We start from the raw sequence: 24,057 nt of genomic DNA, 5'->3' as shown, positions 1-24,057 counted from the left end.
TTACTAATACATTCTACCATTTATTTACTTCAATCATTTTGTTTTCTATATTACTCCATATTTATTAATGTTTTATTTATTTAAACCATTGCTTTACAGAATAACATTGAACATCAGATGAACCACGCCATATAAAAAACAATACCTTCGTTCTAATATATAAGAGTAATCTGATAAGAACATTTTCAATAAACTGCATAACATTGTAAATGATTGTAATTCGAGTTTTAAAATTTACCAATCTAATTTATACCTGAGGACGGTTAAATATAACCGAAACATGTCGTAAAAGACGTTCCAATTTGTAAATCGATCATTCGATGCTGAACGTGAAATGATATTTTAAATATTTTATATTTTATCATATTATTAAAAATTGTGATTTGACGGAAAATATTAAAATATTAACCTAATTCACAATATGACGCAAATATACTACCTTATGCTTATTTTTATATTATACAAATAGAATTTGTCCAGGTTATAACTACGGAAGTTTAGAAATCAGAATTAATTTACCACTTGTGAGAACTTTCTTACGTTCATTTTAATTTTAAGTTTTACAGTGTAGCCTTTCTACCGGTGAGATGGATTAACGATGGTCGTGGACAATATAAGAAGGAACGTTTTTTTTCTCTTAATATTGTTTCGTCCTTTCAAAGTTTTAAACATATGACATATACGCTGCGAGATGATTTTGGTTACAATGTGGGAGATCTCGCCAATGGAGGCCCACAGTCCCGAAATAAACTGGTCGCTCAGAGCGAGCGAGTGAGCTCAGGAGTGGAGTACCGTCTTTGCAGTTTGCGCGTTACAAGTACACCAACAACGCACAACAAAACAAGAAAGCCACACCCCCGCCATCTTGGATTATATAGACCTTCAGGTAAGACGACAATATTGTAAAGCGTTATTCATAAGAAGTGTAGCTTAATTCTTAAAATTAAATTAAAATAACAGTAATACTAAAATAAAATATAAATGACAAATATTGCATTTCACGAAAATTTATAAGTGAATCGAAATTTTATTATTTTAATGCATAAAACTGATGTAGAGGAAAATAGTAATTATAAGAACAAGTTTGTTACAAAAACATATTCTAAAATTTTAAGCCAAGCGATCGTATCAGTTAGACGACGGATGACTCCGTCAAAACTGGAACATGTAAATTACTATTACTTATAACTGAGTCTGTTTTTTTTCAGATTTAATGGTATAAAAATTGCAGGGAATATGATATCTTAAAATTATCTTCAAGTATTTTTTTTGTAAAACATCAAAACATAAGAGTGAAAATATTTGGCTTCTTTCACAGCTCACAGCCAACAAAAAAAATAATGTTTTTGAAGTTATCTTTCATAATTGATTATATGAATAATATTAGCTAAATACCTTAAAGTTATCGTAAAATCCGTTTTCAAATATGACACGTTAACACATTCCATATCTATTCTGTACAGTTTTGTTTACTTTTACAAGATTTCATACAACATAAAAAAAAAATTTTAAGGCTCCATCTTTAAATCATGTGACATCCAGACAAGAGTGGTGGCGATGGTGAACATAGACCAATGTTTTATAGTTTCACGAATCGTAACATTATAAAAGTGCTCTAAAATATTTTGTTTTTAAATATATAGTGTATATATTTGTGTTTGTTCGTCTTGTAAAGGTTCATAAAACGATAACATGCTTTCTAGAAGAACCTATGTTGAATTCCGCCATTTTGAAGGTGCATTCATTTTAATATTTCACCTTGGTATATTATTATGTAATAAATGGCGAATATTTAATCACTTATCTTAGCATAATTATATATGGTTTTGCCTCCTCGTGAATACTGCAAACCACGGAACCATGGGTAACGTATTAGACTTAGCAGACGACATTTATACGTCAATCTTCAAGCGAGTTACAACAGATGTTAATTGTACAACACATAACACAAGAGAAGAAAGCAAGTGTAATGGCAATACAATTCCTGCGTTTAAAATATCTCCTGCTGTGAATCCACGCAGTGACTGGAGACGTAGACTTTGTTGTATTTTTTGTAAGTTATAGAACTAGGTCAGTATTTTTAAATACCCCTGTCTGTTGGAAGCTAATTTCAGGTCCTTAAATATCGGTTACAGCTCTGGAGTGTGATTATGTCCATACTAGGAGGATACGGCATAACCAAGAACGTCATAATCGTTTGAAGATAAATGAACGTAAAGTTGCTCAAGACTGATGCAAACTACAATCAAAATTATCCTTCAATATCACTAATTTTTTTAAGATCTCGGTAAAATTTGGAATTACTCTTATGAGTAATGACAAAAGGAAACAGAGCGTGTTGATTTGTTTTAATGCCTTATTTGTAAACATGGTCACGGAAAATTCTAATTCTTGTCAAAACCATCGCCACCACCATAAGCACCATCGTCACCACCATAAGCACCACCGCAGACACAGCAGCTGTAAGGATAATGTTGACACTAAAAGACTTAAGAAGCTTATAAACAATGACACAGCCGGTGCCAGGAATGGAGAGGAAGGCAGGTCCAGAGAGGTGTCTGAGGAAAAGTCCGGTACCACCAAACAAGAAAGAAAACACCTTGCAGGAAGGGTGTTGAGGAATAGACGATATAAGTAAGTCGATAATTCATTCATTTATGTATCGATGTTTAGGTTGGGACAGAAACCTATTTAATTCCACTTTTATCTTTCAAAATAACGTCTTCATTTCTAATTATATTATATTTTATTTCTTATTCAAAACCATTGCTCATTATTTCTAAGATTCTGATACATTATGTATATAATATATTACTTTTACTTGGCATGTTTATATATTTAATCTGGTGTCTTAATTTTGATGTTATTCATTCTTCTGGAGAACATTCCCAGTGTTAAAAACATTTAATTACACCTAAAAAATATCCATATTTATTTCTCAGGTCATATTAGGTACTGCCATTGTTTTATAAGTTTAGATGGATTTGATTTACTTGTTGGTTTATTTTTAATTTGCGATATATTTTTCACAGACTATTTTGGAGCCAAGGTAATGAAAAATGATATTACTGCTCATGTAACCCACCTCGCTTGGACTAATTATTTTTAATTACTTACAGTACAACAGAATATTTCCCATGGAGAGTTGTCTCGGTGTTTGTAATATGTTACTTCAATTTTTATCAACATTAGAAGGTTTTCCAACACATTAAGTAAATGTCGACATCATTTAAATGAATAAAAATGTGTACATGGCGTCGATTTCGAACATATGCACTATCTTTAGATGTTCTTTGCGACTTTTCATATGTCACTGGCTTTGATGTTTATTAATTTCAGTCGACACTACTAATCTGTTGGTGAAAATCTTATTACACTGCAGGTAAAACTGTGTACTGGGAAACAAATCATTCGTTTTATTTCGATTAATATCCACCATATCGATCATTTCTCAAACAAAATTTTCACATCTCAATGAGATTCATATTTTGTACGATGTACAATATTTATGCGATAAGTCATCTTTCAGAGAAGTTATAACGTCTGATTTATTTTGTGGAGGATCTAGTCAACTGTTGACGGTTTCACGTTGCACTCTGGCTCGATAACTGAAGTCGGACATCTTCACTTTTGAATAAGTAAAATACATCTCAGTCACCAGGTTCACTATAAAAAATATCTGCTTGGGAATATAACCATGTATTTAACATTCAAAATAAGGGAAATATATCTCAGATTTGAGCGGTCTTAGTAACTTGAAGACAACTGGCTGTCTTCTGGGATGTTGCACCGTATAGTCTGGCAAATACCATTCGACGTTTCAAAAGAACTATCTCTATTATTAGGGTAATAACTATTCTGAAACGTCGGTCACTACTTACCAGACAACAACATGCAACTTTTCTAAAGTCATGCATCTTCATATTCGTCACCGTCCAAACATCAAATCTTAGCAGTTTTTTTTCATAATTTAAAATAATAAAATTTTATCTTACGGCATAATTTAAATTATAGTCATTACTCTAATAATTTATCGAACTAAACCCCTTCTGAGCAAAAACCCACCTTCTCAGGCCTTTGCATTGTCCTCTCTCCTCTTTTTGTTAGGTTAGGTTTGGCCTTGCTTACATATGTATATGGTTGGATTGTCATTGCTGTCTCTTAACAAATTTCTCGCTAACGAATAATAACGCAATATCTTTCGGCTCGCTCTATCGTGAGCCTTGATAAGGTGAGTTTGTTTTGTGCCATGAAGACGACCCTTCGAAGATAATCGCCACACGAAGCGTCTGTTTACACCAGAGATAAAGCGGTTCCTGAAAAGTTGGCTGGTCAGGCGACGTGACAACCCGTACCCTAGCCGGGACGAAAAGAAGGACCTTGCCGTGCAGACAGGACTCACGTACATACAGGTATTGCTAGATTGAGTGAGCAAATAGGCAGGCAAACTGCTGTTAAAAAAGGAAAGCTGTCCCACTATCCGCCATGTAGGCGCTTGGGGGAGAGGTGGAATAGTTCCTAATCTTTCTTGACCTCGGTACTAGACGGGGATGAATGGTCAGTGTCATGCCCCAGAAAAGGAACCCGGTACCCATTTGATAGGCTGGGTGGGCCCCAGAGCCCGTCTGGATGCAGAGGCTACAGAAAAATATCTTCTACACCCACTGGGGATCGAACCCCAGTTATCTAGCCCATAGCAAGGCACTATACAGACTGAGCTACCAACTTAGCAATACTTATTTAAATTTACTAACAAGTACTTAAATTGACTTAACTAGATTAATAATTAAATATATTGAATAAATAAATTTAACATCAATTAACCAACGAAACCATCTTAACCTCAACGAACAAAATCCTTGAGAAGCTGATAACTTATTACATGAACAAATTCCTCGCTCTTTATGAAACACGAAGGTTTGTAACACGCGCCATTGGTCCCTTTCCTGAAACAAATGAATACAGTCCAATCCCCTTCTAATCCTATTTCTTGAACACCCATTTGAATACTTAACCTTCCAACCAACGAATTTTACTAAATAAATAAAGAAAAGTAACATTTTTCAAATGTGTTATTTCACTTTTCCTGATAAATCTTCTATTGGAACAAGTTGTATTTTATCCTTTGTGACTGGATATGGGTTCGTCGGCCGGGATTCGTTTCCTGGCAAAACAAGGATTTTTCTCTGTGTCACCGTGTTCAAACTGGCTCTGTGGACCAACCAGAATCCCAAGGGCACAGCAGCTGGTTTGTCAGTCTGGCCATTAACTTCCTTCTAATGTCGAGGTTAAGAATGTGTATAACTGAACTTTACCTATGAGATTAAATAGTAACTTAAATCACGTAAAGGAAGTCAGAAATTGGTTGAAACCTTTTAATTCAACAATCTTCTAACAGTATTTATGTATCTTTTGTTTCTTTTCATATCTGATCACCATTCATAAGACATATTTGGATGCTAAATAAATATTATAATACTTTGCTACATAACTTTTAATATATTTTCAATAAAACTTGATTGTATTATCAGAAGTTATTATCATCTAATACATGAATGCATAGTCTCCAACAACAGAAGGAAAAACAAATGAATGCAAAGTACTCAGTCGCTGGTATACAATTTTCTTTCAGCATGTTCACATCACATTTATACGATAATTCTCAAATCTGTTTTTGGTACCGATCTCAGAAAATGCATTTTACCAGCTTCAATATTTCTTCTGAAGATTTCTGTCTTCTGGGCTGTTGCGCTGTGTGGTCTGGTCGATGTTAACCAACGTGAATACTCATCGCCCTGATGACGGAGGCAGTATGACCTCTGAAACGTTGGTTAACATCGACCAGACTACACAGCGCAAGAACCCAGAAGACGGAAATCTTCATACTCACCGCTGTGAAAATCTCAAATCTTACAGGTAATAACTTTTATTACAGATATGCAATTGGTTTGCAAATTGGCGTCGCAAACTGAAGAATGCGGGATGTGAAGCTCCGCACCATACATGGGGTAATCTAATCAAAAGCTACAACACAAAAGCTCAGGGTAATGTGGAGCAGTTCAGCCTGTGTTCTGATGATAGCATTTGGGAGGAACAAGAGATTTCTGACAGAGGTAAACAACTGTGCTTGGTCTTCCTAGAATGGCATCAATGTAACGGACTAAAAGATATAAAACCTTAATGAAAGCAAAATAATTGTAAAATATTTTATGCTGTGCACTAACCACTTATGTCTGTCTTGACATTTTGCATTCAAATGTTTACACGAACACCATGGCAATAGCAGCGAGATCTTGTTCTGATCCATTTTACCATCTCTTCAGTCTGTGCTCGTTTCATTGTTAAATTATTGCTGCCTGAATATTTTCATATTCTTCGATACCACTTTTAACGTACTGAATTTTTTCAGGGATCATTTTTAATTTTAATATTTTATTTGTCCACTACCCATGTAATTCATTATTCATTTCCAAAATATTAACCTGTTAAATTTTTCTATAAACTGTAACGTACGTTACATAATGCTATGTTATTATATAGAAAAATTACCATTAATTTGTTAATTCCATGGAGCAAAGTGAGAGTGGGGGGAAGAGAGAATCTTTATATCCCATGAAGTGAAATACAACATTATAGTTATGAATGGTATAATGAGAATGATGTGGAAGGAAGCAGTCCACCTATTTTAATGTGCAATCTCAGCAACTGTGTGGCAAGATAGAAAAACCACATTAATCCTTAGCCAAGAGAGCCAGTCTCCACAGAAACCACAAATACGAAGTAGGATTGCTAAGCACTAAACTTTCACATTCAGTATGGAACCCATTTAACATAAAAAATAACAAATAAATAAGTATAATTAAATTTGTTTCTGCATTTATTTTTTAGAACATGATGAAACGAATGGAGTTGGAGAAACTGTTGCACCACTGTCATATGTGATCAATGCCACAGCAATGGATCACAGCTATTCTACTTTATATCATCAACAAAATTCACATACTTCATCCGCTGCACTGCTAATGGAAAACATGAATTCAGAAACCAGATCTCAGAACCATCATAACGAACAGTGTGTGAATTTTACAGTGTCAACCAAACGGTTACGATCAGAAATGACCGGTACAGTAAAACCGGAACACGCGGTTCCCCTAGATCAGTCTTCGGGTTCTACCAATAAATACAAGAATGTCATCATGGAAAAATACCTAACAGATCTGAGAGTTTGCCAGGAGTTGTCATCAGAACCCACTATCATGAAGAGAGAGACAATGTCATCACGACAAACAAAGAAACACTGCAGAGATTCTGAAAGTGACAATGTAGAATTTGGACAACATAACACTGATGGCAATATCTATACTGATACATCATGCAACAGAGTTATAGAAAGTGGTATTATAAATAATGGTTGTGGAAATATTACTAGAAAATGTAAATGCCAAAAGAAAGATGAAAGTCATCCTCTAGAATTATCCAAATGGTTAGAAAGTGCAGCCAAATTCAAGCCAGGACAAAACTATGTAACGTGGTCCGGCAAGAACACCACATGGCAATCAAGTTCTTGTGAAATAAAGGAGGCCCCACAATGGAATGTGACAGGTAAGTTAATAAATACATGTAAACATGTTTACATACTCACGCACTTCTTCTTCTTCTATGGCTCTCCGGTCCGTATTCGGTCCATGGCCTCCTCAATTCTCCTCTTCCATTCGGTCCTCCGTTAGGTCCGTCTGTCCGAGGCTTTGATCAACGTTTTGGAACATCTTACTTTTTACGGTGCGAGGTTGTTAGCCTTGCGACCAACCCCCAACCTGGAGGACCAGGGTACCTGTCTTAGTCTGACCTCTCCCCCTCAGCCAATCTGGCTAGGGAGGCCCTACCAGTAGCTCTTGGGGTCACTGAGGTACTCAAGCCCCACCACCACGACAAGGTGCAGGTACCATTAAGTGGGGACACACACACACATATGAATATATATTCCATGGATCCAAAGGTTTGTCAAAATGATAAATTGGATGTGAAATAAATCATAGAAATACAAGATAAACAGACAAATATTTCACAGAAAATAAAGGTTTCATATGAAATATCCAATGTTATACCAAATCCATACACATACAATAGATTATACTACGCAAAGACAAATAACCATAAAAATTAGAAATTCATCTAACACAGTTAAAAGAGTGTATATTTAAGTATCTTCCCAACAATACCTTAAATTGTGCCTTTTTATTCATACGACTTCAGACTATACGGTACACTATTGAGAATTCTGATGCCAGAACATTACGCACTTTAGAAAACATATCAGACTGGCAACTGGTCTATGAAGATTGTCCTTATTCTTTGTTAACATTGTGCATAGCTGAACATCTGAAAATGTTATTGGTTATATGCAATGAGATTCATTAACAAAAAGAACGCATTCACATAGAAGAGGTAAAAATCTCTATTTCTTAAAAAGACTTCTACATGAAATTCTAGGTTTGACACCAGCCATAATTCTAATAATTTTTCTTTTGTAAAATAAATATAATTTCTTTACAATATTTTGCTTTTATTTGAATTTGGTGTACCTAGTAAGCTAGTCAAGCTAATTAAAATTTGTTTAAGTGAAACCTACAGCAAAATTCTTGTATCCTATATATTTCCTATTCAGAGTGGCCTGAAACAAGGAGATGCTCTATCACCACTGCTTTTCAATTTTGTCTTATAATACGCCAACAGGAAAGTCCAAGAAAATCAGGGTAGTTTGGAATCTCATCTAAAGAATGACTAAAAAATCTGCTATCTGTCTGATAGGTGAGCAAACATAGCTAATGATAAATTCTGTTTGATCCGATGTTATAATTAATTATTCTCAGGCTACCATCCATGTGAGGTGTTTAATGGAGAAAACACCAACGTTTCAAGAACCATTTCTTCCTCGTCCTCAGGGTACCCCGAGAAGAATTCATTATACTCAGTTGCCGTGAAAGCTTCAGATCATAGATCCCATCTTAGCTGACATACACATATCATTATATGGCATAATAATTTTTAAAAGACATATTTATAATAAACAAATTTAAATTTCAGCAACTGATGGAGGAAACTACTGGTCAATTGGACAACACCACAGGGAAGAACTTGATGCTGCTGAGGCACTGACTCATCTCTCAAACCTTCATCAGTGAATTGCAATCATACAAAAGACTGGGAAGAAACAGAAGCATCCTAAAGATGCTGGAGACATTAGCTACAACTCAGATAATGGGGAGGATATATGTGAGCATACAATGTTCATGTCCAAAATAATGAGATAAAATGTAATTCAAGACTTTCGGATAACGCACGCATAAGGACTAATAGGTAATCAGATGGTTTCCAGTATTTAATTCAGATTGTTCTAGATATTGTCTCTTTAGAATTCATACTTCAAACTTGAATTTCAGCTAAATCGACAATTTAAAAGATGTATTACCATGTTACAAATTACAAGAAACAGACAAACCAACAATTTCTTAGACTAGTAAATTAATTCCAAATGTTACTAAACATTCCACATGGCAGCTGAAAATATGAAAGGGGAATGTCTTGTTTTATATCGTAAAACTTGTATCTTTATAACAAAGAACAGTATCTATCAGCCCTGTGTTTTGTTTCTGGATGACAATTGCATCTTGTGCCAGTCTGGTTCACATAATATACAGAGCATGTGTTCTCAACCTTTTCCAGACCTGGGGCCACATTCTACCTTTCTTACTCATTCACAAGTCACAGAATTATAAATTTATTAAACACCACAGCAATCTTTTAAAATGCTACTAAATTAGGCCTTCAATTTGAAAATAAGTTAATATATTAAGTTAGTCAATAATTTTCAGTAACAAAATTAAGTCTTTGGTGACATATTTGACAGCACTTTTACTAGAGTAATCTTTCAGTATCAGGTTAATTTCTGTTGCATTTCATACACGTCCCTACAACTGTTCATCAGTAAAACGCATCCTAGTTTTGATTTGATGTCCTTCATTAAAATGAACAGCTGCTCACGACTGGTAATGCCAAATACTGACAACACTAACAAATCATGTTTTATGATAAAAGAAACTACTTTTCATCATACAGAGTGACACAGCACTACAATAAATGTATGTCAGCTGCACAGAACACATCAGTGGGTTGCATGTAGCCCATGGCTTGAGAACCCCCCGATTAAGAACTTAGCTGTCCCCATCTTGATATCGCTCACCTCCTACCCAATTGGTATCAAGGGAACTTTTAGTAGAAGTAAAGTGACAGTGAACTTCCATCTAATACCAAGATTAAGAATGTGTAACGCATTAATCCACCTCCAAATATGCCTTTTTTATGTGGTAATTTTTACTCGTTTATTTAGAATACTGATAAAATGAGGATTGTCACCAAATTGCTTCCAGGGTACAGAGGACTTCATCCTCCTTATTATGCAGCCTGAAGTAACCAGCACAGTGATGTTAGCTTTGCTATTCTGTGAGTTCTGAACTGTCTTCACTGCCTTGGGCTCTGTTGTTGCGTTGCGATGTTGTACAGTTTTGCTGCGACCTTGAAGCATGCAATTTGGTGATGGATACTGTAGTAGGTTGAACAAAAAATGGAAGATGATATTTATTAAATACTTTACATTACGTACTCTTTGGTGAGATAGGTACTAGCTAATAAAAAATTAAATTTAACTTAAACAGATCAATGTCACTATAATTTGTGCGAGAAGAACAACTTCTGCAACTGATGCTCATTGCATCAACACAGACTGCCATGATGAATGTTTTGAATAAATTATCAGTGACACTTCAGCATTTGTATGAAAAATTAAACAGTTCATGTTAATAAATTATTATAGTGACTACATTAAACTTTCATAGGACATTAATGGATGTATGAAACTGAATATTACATAAATCTTCGTTAGACTTGCTGTAAGTGGCTCAGTGGTGCTAAAACCACTGGTGTTAGATTTGTAGTTTATAATCCAAAATTAATTAATATTTAGGCCATGTGTACAGTAGACTCCCAGTTATCAAAGTTGGTTGGGAAATATATTTCCTATATAATCAAAACCACAAACAATCTGCAAAATTTAAAGAAAAGCATGCAAATGTAACAAATATGTAAGTTCATTTACAGACATACATTACTTACGTTCTTAAAGAAATTTATATAATATTTAATAAAGTTTTAAAAATTATTTTTTTTAAAAAAGGATTCTAATGGATAGTAACAATGTTCTTTAGTCTTAAACTTCAGGTTGTAGCAAGAATTGATTTAGGTTAATATGGTAAATAATGCCATTGTTGTATTTATTTTTAAATGTTTTTAAATTTCACAATATATTTTCTAAATGAATTTTTAATTTACATTTAAATCAGAGATGTCCCACATAATCCATCCCAGATAATCTGGAGTCTACTGTATTTACAAGTACTTCAGAAGAATTAGTATGATCATTTCCAAGCTCCTCATCTGTACACATGTCGATAAATACATAGATAATTCATGGCCAGTTAAAAATAGAAGCTTAATCTGAAAAGGAAACTGATTTGCAGAAACATCATGATCACTCAATTAACACTGCACCAAAAATCACATCTTTCAATATATAATTTTACAGGAATACAAAGAATGTTCATATGTCTCTAAGATTTTTCCCAAGAAATTGTTTAATTTGATCATTTGCTACATAATGTGCAGGGTTAACACAAACAATATTTAACCTGAAGTGGAAAAGTCAATGGTAAGGAAAACAAATCTCCATTAAGAAATGTTTCTGCGTTCTTCCAAAAAAGAATTGACAATTTCTTAAATATATATCTGGTAAATATAAGGCCCTCTCAAGAGATAACTGTGTTCAATTAATTAAGAAAATCTCTTTTGTCTCAGTGAAAAGATTTTTGTACAATTTTTTAAGTTGCCAATTTTTGTATGATATTAATATGGCAAAATATTTCCAATACTAAAATGTATGGCTCATCTATACAATGTAAATATGATCCCTGATGTTAATACTCATTTCAAGTGCCTAAATTCCATTAAAGCTGTGATCTCAAGAAGGCTACGTCAGCTAATTTGTGGTGTGTGTCAGTGCAGAACTGCTTGAATATGGTTATTTGCATTATAAACTCTTTCCCCTCAACTATGAATTAAAAGTATGTGTGCATCGTTAAAATTTATTTTGCTATTCGTTTATATCACTACTGTATCTGAATTTGAAAATGCATTACTTCAGTACAATCAACATTTCATCTTCTAACATAACATGTTTCAGCTATTCTTTAGACGTCATCAGGGGTTCACAGTATTTAAAATGTTATTATAAGTGAACATAACTTATTACAATAATTCTATTATCAGTTTGAAAAAATTCTCTAATCACATTGTAAAAGAATTACTTGTGGCTGAACAGTCTCTGATACTACAAACTGGGTAACATTTAATAGGAAATATACAAACAGTGCGATAGTAAACAAATATAAAGTGATAAGTTATTATGAAATAAAGATATAAATGAATTTTAGCATAATTAAATGTAACAGTGTCATCACCTTAGTTAGGCTAATAAGTAACCTATTTTAGCTTAAGATTGTAATTATCCAGTAATCTCTTTAATAGATGTTGAGGTCTTCATTTTCCAAAAAGTCACACTCAAGAAATTGTTTCGGCTGTCTAATATTTTCATCCATCTCACATGATACAACTAATTTTGTTTATGTAATTCTAATTTCTTTTCAACTGCATCCAAACCACATTCCAAAATATATTCATTTTTTTGATCTAATAAATTGTATCACGCTGTGTGTCTCATGGATTCCATCTTCAGTCTTCTTATATCCTTTGTTTCAACGCCCAGATTGCACAGCCAGATAAAACTGATGGGATGTCTAAAATATAATATAATTTAAATCAAGATTGTTTCTGGATTATATCTTGTTTCATAACATTGCTCTGACAGCCCAAAACAAAAAAGGATATTTCTGAAGTTGTGTTCTTTTGCTTTTTGCACTAAACTTTATATCCCAAATATATGAATCCATTTACTTGTTAAAAAATAGTATGAATAGAGAATTTAGTATTTTTATAAACAGTTATGTCAAACTTTGGATAGTGTGAGCCCTTGATGATGGCTAAAATATAGCTGAAACATACTGGATGGAAGTTAAAATATGTTGTTTTTGGACGATATTGAAGAAATGCACTATTGACAGAATTTTGCTTGTAAATGTTGATATTGAATGCTGATTGTTTTTAAATTGTATGGTATTGTACTTACTTGAACAGCACTTACAATTCTATTACCACATTTATTAATTAATACAGATTAACAAGTTTCTTCTCTTTGGGTTAAATCAGTTAATAATTGTTATTACTAAGCTTTAAAACAACTTGTCTATTGAAGAATTTTCTGTATCTCTCTTTCCCTAGTTTGTAGTGGTATGTGCACATTTTATTCCAATATCCAAGGATCTGACATTAATGTAGTCTTTCTACTTAAAAATCTCGTACTTTCTGAGAGGAAGACAGCAAGGAAGTACAGTTAGTACAGTGATTAGTCTACAGGCTGATTTCCAATAGGGGCACAAGACTTTTCTCACAGTTACAACATCCAGACCACCTCTGGTATCCATCCAGCCTCTTATCTAATAGCTATTGGGGCCCTTTCCCTGGGGATACAGTAGTTGGGGCATGAAGCTGACCGTTCACCTCCATCCAGTGCCAAAGGTCAAGAAAAGTGAAGCCTATACTTCTACAACCGATACATTTTCATGATATGACATTTGACATGTACCAGGAATAACTTTACTTTTACTACAACTAAGACAGTTTGTATCAGTAAAGCAAGATTTAAAAAAAAAATTAAAATGTTAACTTATATAAACATATGTTAAATTCATTATTTAGTACCCTCCCATTTTTCATAATGAATCAAATTAATGTAATCTTTAGAAGGAACTGGGGTTCAAATATCAGCCTGGAGACTCACTACACTAACTCAGGGTTTTCATGATTTTATCAGTCCCTCCTGTCAACTGATGATATAATACCTTAAATTAGGTCATGACTGCTTCCTTCCACATCCTTTCCAATCCATTATTCACTAGTCATCCTTCTATTTGAAGCTATATAATGTAGGCAATTGAAAACATCAATAAATGCATTTGAAAAAATTAGTAACACATTTCTGCACATCTATCAAGCTGTATAGTGCCTTCAAAATGGAAATCAGATGTACAGAAATGTCATCCATAATCATCAACTTTCACTTACCCTCCTAAATAATGTGGACAAACAATAAACTACCAACCACAAAAATAATATTCTATAAAAATTTGGATGGGAGAAGCCATGATGGACTTCGGATAGTCTTAAACCTTCATTTTCCATTTGTCACTTTTACGCACATGATCCATCTGGCTGTGTCAGAGTAATTAACCCTCGGACTTAAAAGGTTAACTTAATCCCTTGTGCCCTTCGTCAAATGGAAATTTCATATCCCTGCAATCTTATACAACCCTTTAAATGTTGGTTCTTGTTTGAAGAAACCATCTTCTGTTTGTTACGTTCCACGGCAACATAAAATTTATATTTGGAAAGTTCATAAATAGTTAGCTTTAATGAAGAAAAAAGACTTCACTGTATTCAACTGCCATAAAAGCTTCAATATTGAAGACTCTTAATTGTTCAGAATCCTTGTATCACCCACAAACCTTGCATGTGTTTCATATGCAATTCTTTGTTTTTCATGTAATGACTTGTACATGATGTCCAGGTCTGGATGAGTATATCTAGTCATGTTTTTATATATTTTTAAGGACAAATTTTTCTCCTTATTTTGGTAACCTATTACATGTACGTGCAGAAAGACACACATGTAGCTCTCTCCACTTAAATAAGGTGTTTCTGGACAATCTACCTCTGTTCAAGAAGTGATGTTTCAAAACTTAATCAAATTCAAAAGGTCGTGTGAATACAAAGGCAAAAACTTCTAATGGAACTACAGTCACGTATCATACAAGCTTCATCGGATGGAAAAATGTACGTAGCAGAGGGCAATAGTCATTTTTGCAACATTGGAACATTCAAAAATTCATATGACAATATGCCTTACTGAAGAGCACATGCAAACATCAAGTATGTGCATTATTTGCATATCACCTGAACAATCATGGTCAATTATTTGAATAGCAAAGCACATAGCAGCTTATACCTCTTGTTGAGTTTTCCATTATGATTAATTAATTTAAAACTCAAATACCTGTAGCATTTATTCATGACTTTTAACAAAACTAAGCCATATGCAAACATTAAAGTATCTGAACGTAAATTTGTTAGTGGAATTTTCTTCGTATCCGAGTGAATGGTTAAAGATGGAGCTATATTCCAGTGAAATTAAATTAAGTACTGGTACTTGGAGTTCCGAATGCAGTCTTGCTGGCCTATAACACAGGTTAATGTTAAAACAATTCGATAATGCACTTCTTTCTACTTGTAGGCTATTGTATGACAGTTTATATTTATACATCAGAGTGAAATCACAATTTTTCTCTTATTTTAGTATGTATAACTTGCTACACTTAGTATGATTCATGCTTTATACAAAATGTCCCAAGAAACATTTGCCAAACTTCAGGTGGCTAATCATTAGCTTATTTTGTGTAAAAAATGTATCAACGTGGGTTGAAATCTCAACTGTTACGAGGTTATGGTACATGGAAAAGGAGGAAATTCAAATAAATATGCTGATTAAATAAAATCATTTTAATTAAAGAAACTAGTCATCTACATGGGAATGGTATTCTATTCATGTTTAACATATGTTGTAATATAACATACATACTTATGCAAGGGCTTGCTGTTCGAAAAGACCTGCACATGCTTCTTTCTGTATGTTTTCATGATTGTTCCATATGACAGCAGCACTGTCCATGATATGCCATTGGAGTTCATCTTGTTTGAAACTTCTCCAGATAAACAAAGTTGCTGCCACTGAGTCCCAGCACCTGTGGAAGGAACTCTCCTGGAATAGGAAAACTAGCAGTTAGAAATGGCTGATTGTCGTAGATACGAATACTTAATTGGAAGTTTATTCATAACTGTGGCAGTTAATCAATGCCAATTTAAAGATAAGCATATCAAGTGCTCTAACAGAAGGGGGGGAGGCCACAAGGACAGAAGAATTACTCAAAATAAGGCAAAGAATAAATACCTGAAGGTTGGCAGATGTTTTGTAGGACAGCCTGTATAGTCCTTGTTTTACATGGGATTGTATTACAAAACAAAAGCCAAATGTAGCTCCATTAGAAGAAATTTCCTCCTCATGCTAACTGATGCCACTACTTTAGAAAGGAACATAATTCAGAAACATTCTGTATTTATATAAAGCTACTGTGATATACTACATTAGATTAGAGATAGACAATCAAAAACATTGTTCCTTAAGTACTTAGGACAAATGTAACAGAGATATACTTTAAACTTTTAACCCTTTATGTGTTATGTTTTATAAGCTTCTTTATTGCCCTGTGCTGAGTATTTTTTTTAACCTTTTTCTGTAGTTTTAATACATGCATCTTATTTTGCCTTATTTTATGATTGTAAATGTGAGTGAGGTTTGTAGACATCTTTTTCATTGTAAGACTTGAGGTTCTCACAGCGGTGAGTATGAAGATATCCGTCTTCTGGGTTGTTGCGCTGTGTAGTCTGGTCGATGTTAACCAACGTTTCAGAGGTCATACTGCCTCCGTCATCAGGGCGATGAGTATGAAGATTTCTGTCTTCTGGGTTGTTGCGCTGTGTAGTCTGGTCGATGTTAACCAACGTTTCAGAGGTCATACTGCCTCCATCATCAGGGCGATGAGTATGAAGATTTCTGTCTTCTGGGTTGTTGCGCTGTGTAGTCTGGTCGATGTTAACCAACGTTTCAGAGGTCATACTGCCTCCATCATCAGGGCGATGAGTATGAAGATTTCTGTCTTCTGGGTTGTTGCGCTGTGTAGTCTGGTCGATGTTAACCAACGTTTCAGAGGTCATACTGCCTCCATCATCAGGGCGATGAGTATGAAGATTTCTGTCTTCTGGGTTGTTGCGCTGTGTAGTCTGGTCGATGTTAACCAACGTTTCAGAGGTCATACTGCCTCCATCATCAGGGCGATGAGTATGAAGATTTCTGTCTTCTGGGTTGTTGCGCTGTGTAGTCTGGTCGATGTTAACCAAAGTTTCAGAGGTCATACTGCCTCCATCATCAGGCCATGATGACAGAGGCAGTATGACCTCTGAAACGTTGGTTAACATCGACCATACTACACGGCGCAACAACCCAGAAGACAGAAATCTTCATACTCTGATGACGGAGGCAGTATGACCTCTGAAACGTTGGTTAACATCGACCAGACTACACAGCGCAACAACCCAGAAGACAGAAATCTTCATCGCCCTGATGACGGAGGCAGTATGACCTCTGAAACGTTGGTTAACATCGACCAGACTACACAGCGCAACAACCCAGAAGACAGAAATCTTCATACTCATCGCTGTGAAAACCTCAAATCTTACATTAAATAACATACTTCCTAATATAAGCTCATTATTTAATACCATAGTCATACGTTTAAGCACCTTTCTTGGTTACTGTAACATCATTTCACTTTTAACAAGTTTACCAGAGAAAAACCACCACTCAGTAAAATAACCCCTATTGTTAATATTCAGTTTATGGGGAGAAAGGCCTTCAGCTTACTCATTTCTGAGAAATTCAGCTACTGCATAAATTGGAATATACCCATATATTACTGCATTACAATGTTTTTGCTCTGTAAGTTAATGATGATGCAAAAGACGGTGATTTGAATCCTTTCATAAATTCTTATACATTTCAAGCACACAATTATAAAAATTCCAGTAAACATGTTATTGCAGCTACTGTAATAGGTTAGCAACACCAATATTTAATATTAGTCCTGGGATGTTTATATTTACTAACATGACAGTATTGTACATGTATTTATTTTATGTACATGGATGATTGTTACCCACAAAGAAGTGTCCATCACAAGCACTCGTAGTTTTTCATTCAACTGAGACAATAAAACCTTGTTCTGAAGAGCATTTGTACATTTTCAGAAAATATTACCCAATGCCACAAATAAATAGCAATTTGCAGCAGAGTGAGTTTCTGTGTAGAAATAATTGCATATAATATGAATACACAGATCAGTCATAAAAAACTCAAAATTCAATATGCACAAGGGAAATTCCAAATGCAAAATTTTGATTAGCAAATACAAAGGAAAGGAAGAGTTAGGAATACTCGAGAAGATACGTTAAACTGAATCTTAAGGAAACAAATGCGAGGGTGTGAACTTGATTCATCTGGTTCAGGACAAGGGCTTCTTATATATATATATATATATATATTTCTTTTCATTAGTGAGCAGTTACAGAAAGTATTTATATTACACTAAACCCTCAATTTAATGGACCAATAGGCAGGAAGTATGTATGGTAATGCTGCTTGTCCGTTAAACTGCAGCGGTTTTTATAATGTCAGTAATGCATCCTTCAACAATAATTTCCATTAGGAACACATTAAACAGATTAGTAATATTAAATTGACATTACGATGATACAAGGTTCATTAAAACACTATGGTATAAAGAGATAATGTACAAAAAATTCAATGATCATCAGTAGACATTTTAAGTTTTAACAGATAAAGTCCTTTAAATGTAACTCACATAACTTTTCTTTCTGAATAGATCAACAATGTATGTGGCAAAATGAACATTTTTTCCAACTTTTAACAAACATTTGGAAATATTTGTACACACAGGAGAATGTGAGGCAATAAATTATAAACATTCAAATGGTTATGTATATCACAAACTTCAGCATACAAAAGATTCAATGTTACTATGTTCTTAATTATAAAGGTTATAAAAATTGTATGTGCTTATTATTATTATTTTTATGGTAGGAATTACATTAAATTCCTATACTGATTAAATCCTACTAAAGCTAAAGGCTGTATTATGTAAAACCTCTCTTTACCTGTAATACATTTATAAATCATATAATGAAACTTACTATATTGAACATCTGAACTCACCAACAATATGGTTACACGCGATGATTCGTAATCATTTTTCTTCTTCACTTGGTGACTTCTGTTGTATCTCGATATGTTTCCGCAAGTGCCCAAGTAAAGTTTGTTGATGATGTGTTAAGTTCTGTGTTAACTTCACAGCAGCTGAGTTGAGAATTGCCACCAATCCAGCTTGAGCTGTCTGAAGATCTGGCATCTTGCTGTACTTCACCAGTTCATTCTTACTCATCAACCTACCATCCACAATGGCAGCTAGAACAGAAAAACATCACAAGAAAGAAATTAGAATAATGTTGATCATTCATCACTTTTGTGTGTCTAACAATCTTCAACTACATTATTTATTTCAGGTCTCTCATTTACTTATTTTGTCTACCTACGTTTATCCACCTAAGTTCCCTAAATTTTTAATTTCTATAACCTCTATTCTTCATGCGATGTCCATGTCTCACTACCATATTTTATTTTGTCAAAGTATCTTTAAGTTCTCAATTTCTATTATTATTTTCAAATATATATTTATTATTCAAGTCTATACACAAACTTTTAAATTGTAGATGTTAAAATTTAAAATCACCATTAATATTCTGCGCTATATATTACAACATGTTGTAATATATAGCGCAATATTGTAACATCGAAATAACGATGAATGGCGCAGAATATTAATGGTGATTTTAAATTTTAAATTTTAACATCTACAATTTAAAAGTTTGTGTATAGACTTGAATAATAAATATATATTTGAATTTTGAACACAAACATGACGCATCTAAACTACAAATATTATTATTTTGTTTGTCACCCTATGTTCATGTTTCACTCTGCTCTTTTATCACAAGCTATTTCTATGTACGTCAAACAAACAAACAAGCACAGAAACCTACAAAGACAGACAGGTGAAGGAGAACAGATGATCTACATCATGATGGATTATAAGATGCGATATTCAATATTTTGAAAGAGTTCCGTTCAAAACAGTTGTATTCAGCAATTGCCATAATATCTGTTTTTAAACACAAAGTGGTACACTAGCACAGTTATAAAATTCCAAGATCTCTGGACTGAAAAAGGGTTTCAAAAAAATACATTGATACATGTGTAAGACGCATAACTTCTGTCACGAAGAATGTTTGTCCTAAGACTGTCAAAAGTATTTAGAATAGCTACAAAGATGTCTAGAATTAACAATTCACGAGATTCTTTCCAAGCAGGTTAGAGCAGCAATAATATTATTTTTATATAATAGCAAAGCTTGTCACTGACATTCTTCATTCCATAACAAAAATTACACGTCTAAGAAACATATTTTTCCCCTCATATTAACAATTACAATTTATTGGGCAGTTTGGTGTATCAGTAACGCTATATACTTCTATTTGGAAGGTACTCTGAACACATTCCAGCTTACCAGACATCATGAAGTTAATCTACTTTTTCTTGTCTCTCCAGTACCTTCAAATAGGCCAAGACCTTCACCATTTAAATTCTTACCTACTTGCCCTTTACGATCACATTATTTTTTAATGTAACAAAATGTAATCTCTGCAATTGAAACAGCAGTGTAATTTTAAACTGTTATATAATGATATTACTGAATACTGAACTCCTTCGCTGTGTCACTGAAATTGTGCCACAAAGGAAATTTTCACCCGAAATACCTACCCATGAGAACAAACTGAGGCATTCTTCTGTTTAATTTCAACAATTGTGATACTTGAAGTTCCTCACTGAAAACTATGAAATTTCTTGATGTGAACAGTGTAAGAACTGGTTCATAATTTGTTTCTTCTAAAGCCATTGTAATTACCTTCTTTCCATATTGTTTTAAATGCATATTCTGCTTCTTCAACATAATATTGATCTAAAACAAGAAATTCCACAAATTAACAAGAGTTTATTGTTTATTTAACGATGCTTGTACTATCCCAACATCTGCCTGGAGAACTGAGGAAAATCACAAAAACCCCAGTCAGGACAGCCAGTATCTGGGTCAAGATTTAAACCCTGGACCTCTCAAATACAAAGCAAGAGCGTTAACCACTCACCACAACGTTCGGTTAACTAGATCTGATCTGGTAAAGGTCAGTAGGATTTGAGGTTCTCATAACTGTAAGTATGAAGATGGCTGACTTCTGGGTTGTAACACTGAGTAGTCTGAAGTTTGACAATGTTTCAGAATTCCTTGCTGTCTCCATCATCACCCTCATGATGGAGGCAGAAAGGACCCCTGAAATGGTGGTAAACCTCTACCAAATTACACGGCACCACAACCCAGAAGACAGCCATCTTAGCAAAGGTCAGTTAACATTTATTTTGAAAAACAACCCAAAAAATGATGAAAAAGTCATGTTAGCTATTTTCAATAAAATGTTTAATACAAAACTTGTATATATGTTTATAATTCCTGGCACAAAAAAATATTTCATATAAAGTTCACAATCATGTCCATAACAATTCAATTACATTAAATCTCATTCAGAGAGCTCCAATTCTTCATCAGTTTTTGCCAGGAAATCTCCATTTAACACTATCGCCATATTATTGTGCTTAAAAAAAAACAATGGCATGTCCTCAGGTTGCGGATGGAAGAACAGCCTCCAGTTATGGAGGTTACCTGCTCATTCTTAACCTCAGCACTAAGTGGGGGTGACTGGTTAGCGTCATGCCCTAGCCACGCTTTAACCCTGGGAAAGGAGGTTGGGTAGGGCCCAGAGCCAGTCTGGATGCAGAGGGTAGAGTAAAAACCCTCTGTTCCCGTCGAAGATTGAACCCACGTTGTCCAGTCTATAACCAGTCACTATACTGGCTCCTCCCTTGCACATAAGGTGAAAAAAATACATGGTATTTTGCAAGACCACACATTTTAACATTCACAATCCATAAGCCACATTCAAACTTACTCTAAATCTGTCATCTGCAGAAACTGGATTTGAATGGAAGAAAGCAACCAGTCTTGAATGATTGAACCAATTCAGCGCTTCTCTAGCTAAAATGTGTTCATATGGATTTTTCTGAAAAATAAATTAACAAATTTTATGACAGCATAAAGACATAAATTCATTCCATAAGTTATCGTTCTAAAACAGGGAGAGAAAGAAAATCACACACCTTCTAAACTGATTCTGGCTTATAAGCTGTAGTTGTTGTCTGGATATCCGTAATGCTTCAATATAAATTACATCTCTAAGTTCTTCCATGCGTGGTTCTATAAATTTTAGTTGTGAAATGTGTCCAGTGACTGAGGATACCAGTTTTTGAACATTGTAAGTACTCTGGTCCATAAAATCCCATAGTTTCAAAAGGGATTTTCTGTGGTTCTGTAAGTTTCATAACAATCACTAACCTAAATTCAGTGTATATAATAACTGTATATATTCTGAATAGCTCTCTTTTTCTGCCGAGAAATTACTTACCATCCACACATGCCATGAACAGCTTTTCAAATGTATGGTCTATAATTAGTGCTACAAAACTTTAAATTAAAGTACCTTAATTTTTTAATTGCTAGATTGTAATGACTTTGACTTTACGGAAAATGAAGAAGAAAGTCTAATGTATACTGCTTTTGATGAATAAGTATACCAATGGAGACAGACACATTATTTTCCTTTTGTTAAGAAATATAAGAAAATTACTCTCTCATTTCATATTATTTTTAATACTGTAAATTGTTTCTTCAGTGTGGTAATTTGTCATTACTACTTCACAGCAAAATGAATTCCATTTATCAAAATACTAGTGAATCAAATTTATAACTAATAAGTAAAATACTGAATTTACCACAACTTCCTTGTAAGGAAGCACTTCAATTGGTTTCTCACATAGGTCAGCCAAGCACAAGCCTTTCCTAGGATTCAAATAGTACGGCTTACAAACACTTAGAACTTTGGCTCTCTCAAAATGTGGTGGTGCTGGTCTCTGAATATTTATCCGTTTTCTAAATCTGACAAACTGAAGTGACGTCTGCCATCTCAGCTGAAGACATACTGAAACACATAACATGGACTGATATTTTAACCCTCTGGACTACTGTGCTGACTTGTTTGATGTTAGAATATACATGTTGACATTTTTCAAAAGTCTGTCATCAGACAATCTAAATTTACTTTCCACCGTGTGTAGAAAAGAGTATTCAAGATTTTAATTTAAAAGCTGTCCACATGAACAGACAAAGAAACAAATGCAACAAAAATAATCCCACCAACCTTTCAACATGCATGCATGTGCAAAAGCTCATAGCACACTCACCTAGATTAGGGGTTCAAAGACAACTTTCTGCAGTAATGGATTTTTAGCATTACATCCATTCCTAAAAATGGTAGGTGGCTTTTAAGCACTTTAAGTTTAAGAAATGTATACAATTTTACCACGCTTACCTGTTGAGGTTAAAGCCGACATTGAAGACTCAAATTTTATTTACAAATATTATTATGCAACGCGGATTTAAGACTAAATAATCCTTAAATACATCAAATATTAATACATCAAGTGCACTGCACTGTCTCTTCTAACACTTAACCCACAATTACTGATATTAAAATCAATACTGAATCAACACCTACAATATATACCAACAGATATTACTGCTTCCAGCAGTGTCTGAAATAGATCGACCACGCGCGACATCTATTTGCAGCTGACTTACATTAACGAAGTACATCCATAAAGCAAAAGATGTCACAAATTGCCTAGAAATTTGTCATCACTCGTCAATCGTAACCAATCGGGACGCAGATGACAATAAAGCACGAAGACATTAGCATCGCGTCTTTGTTTCAAACCGGTATCCATTTATAATTTAGCCTTGAAACTACAGTCGTATACTTCATGACAAAAATTATAGGAATTATGAAACCAGATAATATGAACACCATGCAATCATAGAAGTTAAACATGTTCTTCTGCTACACAATTCTATTAATAACTAACTA

General features: G+C 34.1%; 2 protein-coding genes across 7 annotated transcripts; one reads left to right on the top strand and one right to left on the bottom strand.

The window, feature by feature from the left end:
• The first annotated feature begins 777 nt into the window (after positions 1–777).
• Positions 778–14,192, top strand: LOC110837057 (uncharacterized). 4 transcript variants are annotated; one of them, XM_022078842.2, is made up of 6 exons: positions 778–886; positions 2,136–2,634; positions 4,256–4,412; positions 5,936–6,113; positions 6,889–7,602; positions 9,085–14,192. In XM_022078842.2, exons 2-6 carry the CDS (start codon positions 2,309–2,311, stop codon positions 9,180–9,182), a joined length of 1,473 nt encoding a protein of 490 aa, XP_021934534.1. In that variant the 5' UTR covers positions 778–886; positions 2,136–2,308; the 3' UTR covers positions 9,183–14,192. The 4 variants fall into 4 exon arrangements, with proteins under 4 accessions (XP_021934534.1, XP_021934533.1, XP_021934535.1 ...); XM_022078841.2 differs by lacking the exon at positions 778–886 and adding an exon at positions 1,218–1,735; XM_022078843.2 differs by lacking the exon at positions 778–886 and adding an exon at positions 1,218–1,864.
• mRpL10 (mitochondrial ribosomal protein L10) lies at positions 10,501–23,737 on the bottom strand. 3 transcript variants are annotated; one of them, XM_022078845.2, is made up of 6 exons: positions 23,503–23,737; positions 22,907–23,112; positions 22,027–22,137; positions 20,789–20,987; positions 19,127–19,375; positions 10,501–10,600 (listed from the first exon to the last, which is right to left on the bottom strand). In XM_022078845.2, the coding sequence occupies exons 1-5, from the start codon at positions 23,522–23,524 to the stop codon at positions 19,158–19,160; spliced, it is 756 nt and encodes a 251-aa protein (XP_021934537.2). In that variant the 5' UTR covers positions 23,525–23,737; the 3' UTR covers positions 10,501–10,600; positions 19,127–19,157. The 3 variants fall into 3 exon arrangements, with proteins under 3 accessions (XP_021934537.2, XP_087206781.1, XP_021934536.2); XM_087350655.1 differs by lacking the exon at positions 10,501–10,600 and adding an exon at positions 15,766–16,358; XM_022078844.2 differs by lacking the exon at positions 10,501–10,600 and adding an exon at positions 15,766–16,039 and having other exon boundaries at positions 23,503–23,736.
• Between the last annotated feature and the right edge of the window lie 320 nt (positions 23,738–24,057).

This window comes from Zootermopsis nevadensis, unplaced genomic scaffold (assembly GCF_977971745.1).
Source record: "Zootermopsis nevadensis isolate Lab colony 2312 unplaced genomic scaffold, Znev_1.0 Znev_ptg000017l, whole genome shotgun sequence".
NCBI classification, from domain to species: domain Eukaryota; kingdom Metazoa; phylum Arthropoda; class Insecta; order Blattodea; family Termopsidae; genus Zootermopsis; species Zootermopsis nevadensis.
This window is presented reverse-complemented; position numbering and strand designations above follow the sequence as displayed.